At 40.8% G+C, this 13625-nt stretch overlaps 2 protein-coding genes across 2 annotated transcripts; both read left to right on the top strand.

The window, feature by feature from the left end:
- The first annotated feature begins 3341 nt into the window (after positions 1-3341).
- On the top strand, positions 3342-6962 carry zranb2 (zinc finger, RAN-binding domain containing 2). The gene is made up of 10 exons (XM_080033033.1): positions 3342-3472; positions 4164-4216; positions 4322-4430; positions 4521-4603; positions 4697-4773; positions 4893-5030; positions 5144-5301; positions 5757-5816; positions 6375-6524; positions 6759-6962. Exons 1-10 carry the CDS (start codon positions 3348-3350, stop codon positions 6814-6816), a joined length of 1011 nt encoding a protein of 336 aa, XP_079889159.1. The 5' UTR covers positions 3342-3347; the 3' UTR covers positions 6817-6962.
- Positions 6963-9979: 3017 nt separating this feature from the next.
- Positions 9980-11975, top strand: ptger3 (prostaglandin E receptor 3 (subtype EP3); the record flags this gene model as incomplete). The annotated part of the gene is made up of 2 exons (XM_080033035.1): positions 9980-10792; positions 11646-11975. Exons 1-2 carry the CDS (start codon positions 9995-9997, stop codon positions 11973-11975), a joined length of 1128 nt encoding a protein of 375 aa, XP_079889161.1. The 5' UTR covers positions 9980-9994.
- Positions 11976-13625: the final 1650 nt, after the last annotated feature.

Genomic DNA, 13625 nt, shown 5'->3' with positions numbered 1-13625 from the left:
AGTGGTGGGACTGGAGTGTAAAATGCATGCTCTCTGGCTCCCAAAATGAATGTGCTTTGGTGATAAGGACAGGAGATACGGCACAATGCAGCAGCACATCTCCCAGTACGAGCTGTTTCACTGTGCAGCAGTCTGCGTTATATAACTCTGACGGGGTTCGCTGGCACCTCACAGTTCACCTACCACGGCTAAAGTGTGAACACAGAGCCACCTCTCTGTCCTCCGACAGATGTGCAGAGAACAAATACGCACACATCCTCATGAGGGCAGGGTATCCAATTACATCCAGTTAACAAAACAGCCCCACGGTTGCCTTTTGTTTTGCATGTTGTCATCCCCAGTGATTAATGCTGAATCACGATATTGAGATGAGAGCAGTGGGTGGAGTGCGCCAACCTTCACAAGCCTCCAACAGTTTGCCCTCACCCTGCCCCTTTTCTCGGGAACAGCTCCCTGCCATCTGTCAGTATTGGAAAGCCCTGGTGGCTTGCAGCAGACTTTTCCAAACCTACATACATGACTGCCTCTCCCTGTCAGAGACGAACCTTCAGCCGTAACCAGCCACCGGGCTTGAAAACGGTGTCCGCCTTGCTAAAGGTCCATTGACACCCATGAAAAATCTCTCTCAGTATTGTTATTGACCCAAGACATAATCAAATAAATGGTGGTTGGCACATTGGCAAAATAATGACCAACGACACAGTAAAGCTAAGAAAGCATTACCGCCAATGAAGCCACTTTAAAGTAATTGGACAGTGTTTACCTAAGTGCTGTTTAATTGCCTGACTCCTCGCTGAATCTTTCATGCAACTCTGTGCTGCAAACAAACATGCCACAGCCCTGGCAGCACTGTCTCCTTATTAGTTATTCATGGCTTCATTTGTTTCATATCTGAGATCTCCCCTCGTTCTTCTCTCTGCAGCGCTGAAAGCACATCCTGAGCTGAAACCTGTGTGAAGAAAAAAGGCCTCCTTAGAGAAAAATACTTTGATAAAGTAAAGAAAACTCGGAACAGAACAGGAAGGATGCCTCCACGTGAACAAATAACAATTGTTGTGAGTGTGTGTGTGTGTGTGTGTGTGTGTGTGTGTGTGTGTGTGTGTGTGTGTGTGTGTGTGTGTGTGTGTGTGTGTGTGTGTGTGTGTGTGTGTGTGTGTGTGTGTGTGTGTGTGTGTGTAAGCTGTTGTTTTGATGCAATATCAAACTTTTGGCCTATGTGTAATATGATATTAGATTATACTGATGAAGATCCTGTCCTTTCAAACCTCTTGCGGGGCTCATAAATCAAGTGAATGTCTGCTTAACAGATACATGATGATTTTAACAATGTGCGATTAGAGAATTGTGTTCAGTTAATCTTGAGCGTATACTCAATTAAATAAACCCATCCTGCCCGAGACATAAAGGACATGCCTCAACAACGTTATTTTACCCCTGTCAGAAATAGGCACAAGGAACAACGGGCAACAAAAAAGAAAAGAAAAGACTCCAGTTGAAACACAAAAAATGGCTACTGGTGTGGCCTCAGGGTCGCGGACCAGCTGTGACAGCGACCTCCAAAGGTCTTTGACTTTGACCGACAGCAGATTGGGCAGACAAGGACAATTATAGAGCAGCCGAAGCCCCGGTGCGTCCTTAAATGGTAGGCTACACGTTATCGCATGAGAAATAACTGCAAGCTTCACTTAAAGCCTTTCCTTTCTCCTCATTAACAGAATTTACATCTTGACAACATATGGCGAGGTACTTCCTGCATCACGACTACACTGATATCAAGAGCAGTAAAATGATCTCAGGAGGAATTATGTCACCGTTTCCGTCAGCGTCATGGGACTGATCCCACGCTTGCTCATTTGGTTGATTGTTCTGTTGTAAAAAAAAAACATAAAATGAAATGTTATTTCGTTTATTTCAGCGCAGACCATCTTGAAATGGTTGTCAGAAAAAAGTGTTGACTTTATTTAATGTGTCACAAGACAACAGCATGGCTCAATCACAATATCACATTGTACGTCGTCCAGTATGATCCATAAAAATGTTTGACCATGTACAGAATAATGATATCTGATATGCAATTGTTTGACACTGACATTTAAAGAAATGTTTGTTTTTTTTGCAAAACTCCCAAAATGATTTGAAATCCAAATTTACTACTGCTCTAGGTAGCCATGAAGAAGACTACTATGGTATGTAGTTTTTAGATATATTTGGATTTCGTGTAAGTAGGCCTACACACTTTAGTTCACTTGAGTTCTTCCGTCATGGTCTAGATGAGAAAGCATGATCATTCACAGCTTGTGAAGAGATGCCATAAAGTAGACCCAAGCAAAACGGGGGGATTTTAGAGCATGTGCACTGCGAAACGCTGGCATTAACTGCCATCTAGTGTCTGGTTCTGGACTTGCAAGGAAAACTGAACCTACATGTTTTTCCAACACCTTGTTTTTGGGTTAAAAAATATAAATGCAAACCTACGCATAATTAGTTAAATATTGCCAAATGTGCATATGTATTCAAACATTTCTAAAAAAATAATAATAGCCTATACAAAATGTGATAACTGGCAAAGTTTCATGATGCAGTGTTAGCCTGGCTCCGCCCGCCCACCTACTTCCGCCCAAATTTCATTTTCCCTTAAACCTGCAGTGTGTAGAATTTTGGGTTTTATTTCCTAGCAGATTTTGTAGAAAGTAATTATAATATCCATAAGTACATTTAATTTAGTGCATAATAGCTGAAAAACATTTTTTGAATTATTATTTTTTCCCTTAGAAAGGGTCTCATATATGTCCATATTTCTGCATATCTTGGACCAAGGCCATCTTGAAAGTTTTATAGTTGGAATGTCATCAGGTGCATTGTTTAGAAATTAGAATTGTTCTTGTCCTTGAAGGCCACTGTAGCTTCTGTTATTATTCAAAAGGGGTGGGGTTACCCAGGGAGTGTTGCATTCTAGAACTTTGTAGAACTTTCTTGATGATGTCATATTACACACTGCACCTTTAAGTAGTCAAGTAGTAGTCACTTCTGTACTTTGAAGTACGATGGTCTGGTAGCACCAGGCTACAGCAGTGTAGCCTATCGCCTTCAATTAGGCTACATTAGCCCATACATAAAGAGTGGATAACCGCTAAAAAGCTACCAATATTAAAGGTCTATCACATCAAAACCTCTTAGGGATGTACATGATGTAAAAATCACAACTATAATTTGCCCACCCAAATGGTACCTATACAGTATATCTGGTCTGGCCCATGGACTAAAAGCTGAAGTTAGGGAGCTCTGTTAAAGTCCCTGAATGCAGCATCAGAGGGAGGAGGAGGAGGCGCCGAGCTCGCTGCTGTTGCATGAACACACCGCTCACACCCTGCCGCCAGAGAAAGCTACTCGGCGTGAACGGGCGCAAGATTAACATGTCGTCGGGGAAGAGTTTTCGAGTCAGCGACGGGGACTGGATTTGTCCTGATAAAAAGTAAGTCTTCCTCACGCTTAGAGTAAATCCACACGTTACATCTCAGCCGGTTTAAGGTTGAAGCTGAATGTTCTGCTCGTGCTAACAAGGCAAACGTTAGTTAGCTCAGGCCTTCATGAATGTGGCTCAGGCTGACTCCGACTTGCTAGGTAAACTAGCTAATTTATACCTAATTTATACCTCATTGCTACACTGGAAGGATATAATCACGTGATGTCAGATATACGTTTAAAGCTGAGTACACGGTCTGGATAAATGCCAATGGGTTTTAAAATATGAGCTGTCAGGTGAGCACAGACTTGTGCGATAGCATGCTAGCTAGTTGTAGTTAGCTTCGACCGGCTAGGGGGGAAAGTTCCCTCTATCTATTTGTGGTTGGTGCATACAATGTCGTAGGAGCCAAGTTGTCATGAGTTTAGCGTCTAGCTCGAGTAGCAGTCAGCATTACCGTGTTGCAAGTGAACTGCGTAGAAATAACGTCTGAATTGACGGACGAGCCAGCTGCAGTTTACATAGCACAGGCCTTTGCCACTGATCAGGAGGGTGTAAAGAGCAAGACTGCAAGCTAATGGTGTGCCTCTTGAAAATAAGTAAACTTACACCACTTATCTTGCTTGTTTCCCAACTAGGTTACGCTCGAGAAATAATGTAACACGCTCAAACCATATATGTATTTCGTATTATTTTGCAGATGCGGAAACGTGAACTTTGCCAGAAGAACAAGTTGTAACAGATGTAACAGGGGTGAGTTCTACTTAATGTGAATCATTATGTCCTGCAAAAGTTAGCTTAATATGTCCTTTTTCAAAAAGCTATATCATGCTATAAATCATTATTTTGTTTCCACAGACAAAACCACAGAGGCAAAGATGATGAAAGCTGGAGGAACCGAAATCGGGAAAACTCTGGCCGAGAAGAGTCGAGGTCTCTTCAGTGCAAATGATTGGCAATGCAAAACGTATGTGTTCACTGTAAATAAACTTAAGTCCTGTTTTTACGTGTCACGTTAGCAGCTTTTTATTTTACTTCATTTTTGTTGTCATAACAGGTGTGGCAATGTGAATTGGGCTAGAAGGTCCGAGTGCAACATGTGTAACACACCAAAATATGCTAAGCTCGAAGAGAGAACAGGTATCCCAACAAATGTACAGTTTGCCAGTGTTTGGTCTGCTTTCAAATACAGGTCAGTAATTTTTTATTTTTTTTGTGCTCATTGCCGTTCAGGTTATGGTGGAGGTTTCAATGAAAGGGAAAACGTGGAGTACAAAGAACGGGAGGACTCAGACGGTGAATATGATGAAGTGAGTCCTGATCTGAAAGTGTAATTTTCCATCATTCAATCAATGTTTAGCTGACGCACTGTCAAGTTACATGTGATCTGATGAGGAGTTTCGTTTTCTTTCTTTTTTTAATGCCACAGTTTGGTAGAAAAAAGAAAAAGTATCGGAAAGAAGGTGACAAGGAAGTGGTAGCAAAACCTTTAACTGCGGAGGAGGACGAGGATGATGAAGAAGAAGAGGAGGAGGAAGAGGGGGACCTTTCCAAATACAAACTGGATGTACGATAGTGACTGTGGGCTGGAGCGGCCAATTCAAATGAACACGTTTTTCAATACTAGCCAAAATAATATATTAAATAATATATTTAAAAAACATAACTCTTTCTCTGCAGGATGACGATGAGGAGGAGGAAGATGGAGACCTGTCAAAATACGACCTGGACGCCAGTGACGAAGAGGCCGCGGCGCCAGCTAAGAAAAAGGGCAGCGCCTCGGGTTCGTCCCGCTCGTCCTCGCGCTCCTCCAGCTCCAGTTCACGGTCGAGGTCCAGGTAAAATGGTGTACAGGTCAAGGGTAACTCCGGGCAAAATGTCAGTATCAGCTCAATCTTTCTTCTGATTTACTGATCCAACATCAATGATGACATGTTACCTGTTCTGCTGATTTTGTTGTTTTATCCTCTTTTCTTACCCCCCTCTGTGGTGTAAGAAAAAATGCTGTGCACACTGAATGATCTTCCTTGATATTATCTTTTTGTGTTTGTTTGATTTCCGATGTAAGGGAATGCGTGGCTCATATTGTAGACTTGAGATACACTCCACTTCTACCTTTTTAATAATACAAATTGTTAGTTGAATATTGGCTAAGGCGGGACTAGTTATTTTTAAGTATCCTTCAATATTTTAAAGTGGTTAGATGTAATGTTTTTGCATTGCCATGTGGACCGTCTTTCTGTTCTTTTTATGTTAAGAAAATATTGGAAAAGTTCTGTTTTTTGTCTTTCAGGTCGCGCTCTAGAAGCTCTTCCGGTTCCAGATCAGGATCTCGCTCGAGGTCCCACTCCAGGTGAATGAGGTGACATGCACTCTCTCTCTCACTAAGAGAGTGTGTGTGTCTGTATGTGTAAGGCTGAAACCTCCAGAGCAGTCCTATGTCCCAAGCTTGTATATGAACAAAGACTGGATAGCGCAAACTCCACTCCAGTCTTTTTCGCCTCAATCTGCAGATGGTAATTTCGGTCTGAAATCATAAGGCTAACTCAAACGGCAATGTCGGTTTTCTTGAGTTATTTCAATGTTCAAATAGGCCCAAGAGTTCAAAAGTAACTGTTCTATCCGTTACCAAGGCTGAATAGACATCTGGGGTTTTCATCAAGCATCTCTCAATGAGTGGTCCTGGCTGTGCTCATTCAGTTAGTAGCGGTATAATTAAAAGAAGCTAAACATTTCCCCCAAAGAAAAACATTTTGAGGACACTTAAATAGCATCTTGGGTCAAATTTTCTCAGTACAATTAATCCACAGTTAAGTGCCCTTAATCAGAGAAGCTTGATAAATGCCCACGCTGGTAGAGACTCTTGTCTTGACCTTACTGACCTCAGTGCTTGGTTTATCCCCCCCAAAAGATCCAGCTCCAGGTCTGGAAAGGGCTCCTCTCCCAAGAAGAGGTCCCACTCCCCTTCTTCCTCACCCGAGAATAAACTCAAGCGCAGTCGCTCCAGGTCCTCATCTGGAGGGAGAAAGCGGAAGCGATCTAGATCACGTTCGTCCGAAAGGTTTGGGTTTCTGTGGAATACCACAATGGCACTGATTTTATAATTCTATCGCCTCACTTATGGGAATTCCGATTTGTTTAGAAAACTCTTTTCCATTTTACCTTTTTTGTTTTATTTATAATATATTTACTGTATATTGTGTCCTTGTACTTGTATTCAAGTGTGCATGCCTGAATGTTAATAGCTGAGCCTGCTGACCTCGTTCTTCTTCCCATGGTGTTTGTGTGTTTTCAGGCGCCGCGGCCACTCCTCTGGATCCTCCCATTCTGGCTCCAGTTCAAAAAAGAAATAACTTTAGTAGAGCCTTAAACAAGAAAAGGAACCTTAGTACAAGTGCATGTTGTGTAACAAGGAAAACAACCACGTCCCTTCAGTGTGCTGTTCATTTTCATAGAAAGTCTTATTTCAAGCAAAGGGAGACAGCTGTAACATGGCTTCTCTCTGCCGTTACCAATCACTACGTGCTCCCCTTTTAAAACCACACTCCCCCAAATCTGTGATAAGTGTCTGTGACTACAGGTGTCCAATAAATATAAATGTTTGGTCCTGGTGAGAAAATCAGATATACTGTGAAGAGGCTGTATCCCATTTTAGACCCATTCTGCTGAAATATCTTCGTGGCAATACACTTTTTTTCAGCTAAACTGTGGAGAAATGAAAAGTTTTAGTTTTTTTTTCTTCCCCTGAGAGAAATCTGAGATTGTGCCATTTATAAATTGTAAGGCAAAGTTCTTAAGCACCTGTTTTGATGATCAGATGTAGCAATGAATTTTGGCCCTTTTTTCTTTTTTTTTTATAAATATAATTGTTTGCTTTTGTGTTTTTAAGGTAAGTATTTTACTTTTTTGATATTGCTTGTTTTTATGTCAATGGCAGTCAATTTAATATTCTTTGGTTTAGGTTTGTGTTGTTTTTTTCTTAATGCCTATTTTAACACAAGTTATTTCTCTTAATTTGGCACTTGGTTAACTAATGTATTCTAGAAATGAGCTGCAGATTAGCGCATTAAGAATAAACATCATACAGTATATCCTGATCAATGGTAGAATGTCGCAGTACAGTCATATCATTGGTAAAACAACTCAAATGTACACGTGTAAATAAAATCCTGTCGACATTGTTTCTTGTTACTTAGTTGTGTGTTGATACGCCCCAAGGATGGAAAGTCTGGATAGAGGTACTACAGAGTGAGCCCTTGTTTAACGTGTCACCTTTTAATTCATTTATCATCAGTATACCTATGATGAATTCTCAATAGAGTTGAGATGGCAGCAAAGACTTGAATGGTAGGTGAGGTTCATAACAGTAGGCTACTTTATTTTTTTTCTGCAGGTTCCAAGTTACTTTTTCTAAATCTGTTATGAATTTAATGTACGACCTGTTATTGTCTATACTGGCAAAGTAAATTTAATTATTGAAAATGGAATATATGGGTCTATGTTAGGTTTACGGTACATTTTAAAGTTATGTTTTAGGCCAATCAGATTTTTTTAATAAACCGGTCAATATCGTATTTTAAGCATGTGTAGACATGAGTTAGCTACTGTTTAAGAAATTAATACTGAATAATTGGTACAAAGTAGAGATGCCCATTCATATGATCTGTTTTTACTAGTATTTGATAAGTGGTAAATTTACTCATTCCTTGAGGACTTGTTTGCAGTTAAAGAAGCTAGTCACAGCCAAGAAATGTATGTCTATACAAACCTGAACTTATCGTTACATTGTGTCTTAACATTTTTAAAACATAAGTGTTTTATAATCTTTGTTTCTGATGTTGCAATTTAAAAACGCAATTTCCTTTTCTTAATAAATATATTTTAATTATTTGAAGTAGGCCTAGACCTGACTTTCACCAGACCAAAAGAGTCATATATAGGCCTATTGTACAAAATTGTCCCTAACCCAATTTAAAGTATTTCTTTAGTCTCTGCAGTCCTGTTAAAAAACAAAAAAAAGCCTACGAACCAGAGGCCCATGCTTTACACTTTTGTGGTGTTCTCATTCTTGTCAACAGGTGGCACTTCTTGCTTCTCCGGGTATACTAGTGCTAACCATAGATAGTGGTGCTAACAGGAGGGTTGAATTTGTGTTTTTAATTTGATGGAAAAAACAAGAGTCCCAAACGTAGGTCTAGTATGTCTTCAAACACCAGGCTAAAATAAATGGTTTCACTACAATTGCATTATTCTGTGCCAGAATAGGAACAACCTGTAGGCTATGTATAGTTAATGGTATTTTGTATAGGCATACAAAGGCGTCAACAATGTGTGTGTGAATGTAGTTTCAATAGACTATTATATAAGTGAAACATTCCATTGAAAATATTTCTCAATTTGAATAATTCTGCTTTTTTTTTTTGCATAATTTTTCCAGTGAATAACCCCAATTTTCCCATCTCTTGTCACGGATCCAATTGCCCCATGAGGAAAGTTTGTTTATTCAGTTATGAGAATATATCGGTTAAAATGTTCAAAGGCCTACTTCACCGGTTTGAATATGAAGGTGTATTGAATTCTGAGATCCTATGTAATATAAATGTGCAAAAAAAATTAAAATCGGTTCATCCTAGCCTGAGAAAAGGCAGAAAGTGTTTTTTTTAACCCTATATTTCTCTTTCTCGTGACATCGCAGAAAGAAATATAGGGTTAAAAAAAACGTACTTTGTAAATATTACTGTGATGTCACAGTAAAAGACATCACAGTAATATTTACAAAGTAAGTTTTTTTTAACCCTATATTTCTCTTTCTGTGATGTCACGAGAAAGAGAAATATAGGGTTTAAAAAACACTCTTTCTGCCTTTTCTCAGGCTAGGATGAACCGATTTAAAAAAAAATCGCACATTTATAGTACTACATAGGATCTCAGAATTCAATACACCTTCATATTCAAACCGGTGAAGTAGGCCTTTAAACACCCAGTAGAGCACATTTAATTTTCTAAAATGTAGGCCTATTGTTTATCATTGACAATCGCTCTCAGCCATTCGAGACGCAGAACAGGTTTTTGGTGATTCTCCTATCTGATCAGGTGACTCCGCTCGTGCTCACTTCACCAAGATGTGATGATAATCACTGGCACCTTACCTCAAGTGGGTCATAGGTAGCCTACGTCTCCGACACCGTTAACACTTTAAACCCATCGAAAGACTTGTAGCCTAATTAGAAAGTTGCTAAACTATGCTCACCATGCTACAAGGCAATCAAAAACTGGCTTTATGATTTACAAAGTGTATTTGCAACCTTCTGGGTTGCTGCTCCTTCTGAGCGCTTCTTTAGACAGTCCCGCCTCCAGCGTGTAAAGGGGCCGACGCGCCTTTACGCACATCATTCTGTACAGCAGTTTGAAGTGCAGGAGGATGCCGGACACACACGTGGTTTATCTGCTACACATAGGCTTACCTTTTCCGACGGGATGACTGCGGTCGGCTGTGATTCTCGAAAGGTCTTGCAAACCACCATTGAAGAGATGTTGGACTCCAACGTGTCCAAGTCATTGCGTCAAGGCAATGCCACCAAGAACTCCGGTTGTGGATCTGTATCAATTGGTTTCCCTATAACCATGATGATCACTGGCATGGTGGGCAACACACTTGCTCTTACTCTGGTGTACATCTCTTATAGAAAGAAGGAAAATCAAAGGAAAAGGTCTTTCTTGCTTTGCATTGGATCGCTGGCGTTTACTGACCTGTTTGGACAGCTCTTGACAAGTCCTATAGTAATATCAGTCTACCAAGCCGGTCTGAAATGGGAACATATCGACTCATCTGGCAATTTGTGCGCTTTTTTCGGCGTGTGTATGACCACTTTTGGCCTGTGCGCTCTCTTCCTAGCCAGTGCCATGGCCATTGAAAGGGCTCTGGCGATAACAAACCCCCACTGGTACTCTAATCACATGAAGACAAGTGTGACAAAGCAGACCTTGGCTGTCATATGGTGTCTTGTGTTGCTCTTTGCGCTGCTGCCTATTGCAGGGGTCGGGAAATACACCCGCCAGTGGCCGGGCACCTGGTGCTTCATCAGCACGGGGGACAGAGAAGTCCCTGGCAATATGTTTTTCGCCATCACTTTCGCTGTACTTGGGATTTTCTCTCTGCTTGTAACACTTTCCTGCAATGTGGTGACGATCCGGGGCTTAATTATCCGCTGTAAAACAAAGTCTGGCACGTCTCAGTCTTCAAAACAGTGGGAACGGCTCACCACGGAGACCGTCATTCAGCTGTTAGGGATTATGTGCGTCCTTCTTATATGCTGGTCTCCTCTGCTGGTATGTTTTTATTTATTTTTTACAGTCGACTGAAGCCTACACATTTTCTACAACACACTACCAATAATCCCTGAGAACATATGACAGTGATGAGATCATGCAAAATACTTAACACTATTCCAATGATCCTAAATTATTTTCTCTCATAGACACATACAGTGAAAGCACGTTTAAGTGGCCAGTGTCATAACTGACAGTTTAATTGGGGGGAGAAGGGTTCTTCATTGGGTTTTATTATCTCAAACAGCTGCAGATAATTTTATCTTTGGAAATGCTTCATATCCTGGAGGACAGTGAAAGGGAGCAAGAGCAGACATAGCAACCTCAACCACACGTCTCTGATTTCCCAGTCACTCATTCAATTAGTCTCTCTCTGCTCCTCACTCACACACAAACCATACTGCCAGTCAGTTTCATGCTGTCATGTATGATTCCTTTTAAAACACTGCTGCCATTTTCCATTAAGGAGCAATCTACTTAGCCGGGTCCTGTTCGGGGGTCTGCTCAGAGTGCTATGAGGTCATGCATTGTCACTCACATATTTAATAGTCCCATCAAGGATATTAATAGAAGCCATTCATTTTCACCATTTGATAAGGTAGCTGCTCGAGATCGTCTTGTGATTAGTGTCACATTATTTTATTATTAGTATTAAAATCAAAAACTTCTTATATCTCATCCAACGTGTGCATATTTTATTACACAGACCTCTGAACGGGTTTCTCAAGGGTACATAACTCTACAATACATATTTGTCCACATTCTATTGTTGAATGTATATTTTATAGGCCTTTTAATACAGACATGTGACTGTTGGTACAAATGGTTTGTGTGTGTTCCTCCCCCTCGGTAGGTTCTGATGCTGAGGATGATCTCCACCCAGGTGTCCTCCCACGATTGCAATGCGTCAGCAGTGGGCCCTGACCAGCCCTCCAGCCGGGACGTCCATTTAGACTGTAACTTCTTCCTGACGGCGATCCGCATGGCCTCCCTCAACCAGATCCTGGACCCCTGGGTCTATCTGCTCCTCAGGGAGATCCTCCTGCGCAAGTTCTGCCTGGTGGCTAATGCCGTGTCCAACTGCTCCGTGGAGGATCGTAAGAAGTCCCAGACGGCATTGGACGCTCTCAACAAGCAGAACCAAGATGATGACAACAACCTTGAGAAACCCCAGAGTAGTTAAGTCCACACAGGACATTCTATCGCGTGACTTGATGAATGGATACACTATTGTCTTTGATGTGTCCACCACTGAAGGATGTTATGTGATGGGGTGGACAAGAGTAGTCCCTGTTGCACTGTAAATGAGAACCAGCCGGGTCACCTCCAGGTGCATTTGTTTTGCCTAAAAGAAAAATACCAAAGTCACCAAACCAGCATGTGATGCATGACCATGTCGCCCCTTGCATTTGGCTGCAGCGTGGCTGCCAGGAACTCTCCCACTGTTTTCTGTTTAAAAAACAAAATCTCCCAGGCCCAAGAATTGAATAAGGGTGACATTAAATCGACTTATATGGAAGTGGTGCATCTTGTGCTCTCTTTCCTCTCAGAACTGACTCATCGCTTTCCGCAACTCAGAGCCATAATCCAACTAAAGGACAAATAGTTATTGGGAATGGCTGTAAAATTAAGAAATTTCTTATTCCAAGTTGTAAATAGCTTTGCCATATCTTACATGAAATGTAACTACTTTGTTTTAAAAGGGTCGGTGGTCATTCAGAAGACGAATGTAAATCCTAAACTGGAGCCAGTTGTTGATTGTAATACTATTTATTATTGTCTGTAGAAATATGGAGTAAGTTGTTTCAGCGCTGAATGCTGATGATGCCACATCGTCAGTTGTCGTAGATTTTGTAATATACTGCTGTTCCTCCGGGACTATAAAATGTGAAGCTTTTAATTTGTTGCCACTTTTCCTCCTGAATAGGAATGTACTTGAAAGCTTTCGTGCATTCATTTTCTTAGCAATTTTCTTTTCTGAATAATTTTAAGGCCACTTCAGAATCAGAAATACTTTATTGATCCCTGGGAGGGTGGATTCAGTTTGTTAGAGTTGCTCAAATTAAGAATAGAAACATTTGAAAGGGCATTGAGCAGTTTATTTATTTTGATTAAAAGTATTCTTGCACTTAAGTGCCCGGCGTGCAATTACAAGTGTTGCTTATTTCCCCAGCTAAATCTGTGTTGTCTTTTAACCAATCGAGGTAGAGAGAGGGGTACACAGGGATACAAGGCCGATGCGCTGAAATATAATGGTATGGTAATTAAAGGAATTCATGTCCAAAAAAACCACCATTACATTTAAAAGATTAAAAGAGGTATTTTGAGCATGTTTGAAGTTGTTCATGCAACTGTTCCACACAATGTGACTTCACAGTGCAAAGCAACAGTGATAAATGGTCCCTTCAATATACAGCAGGTAGAATATATTTTCAACCTGTCTTCTAGGTACATGGATTAATACTTTAAATGCAATTGGACAGACTGAATGTGTCATTCAGTATTCTGTTATTTTTTAAATTCTTATCAGCCCAATCGTATCCTTGTAGCGCTGATGCTACCTCTAAATAGAAGTGTGTGGTCATTATTTTTAACACGTACAATGAAATCTCTCAGAGGTGCTTTCGCTGAGGTGGTAGTTTGCTCCTATTGTGCCAAATGACTGATTGCCATTGGCTACGTTGTCAGGTGTATAGCACCATCTTATTGCTGTTCTTGCTGTAAATGTGTTGGAAGATTTCCAGCATCTCGGCCAGAGACATCTCAAGGATGGACACGTTTGCTGTCATGGTAACCTTCAATTAGAGGGGAAAATATCTCACAGCAGCACCAC

The sequence above is a fragment of the Ammodytes marinus genome, assembly GCF_949987685.1.
Source record: "Ammodytes marinus genome assembly, chromosome: 8".
Lineage (NCBI taxonomy): Eukaryota > Metazoa > Chordata > Actinopteri > Uranoscopiformes > Ammodytidae > Ammodytes > Ammodytes marinus.
This window is presented reverse-complemented; position numbering and strand designations above follow the sequence as displayed.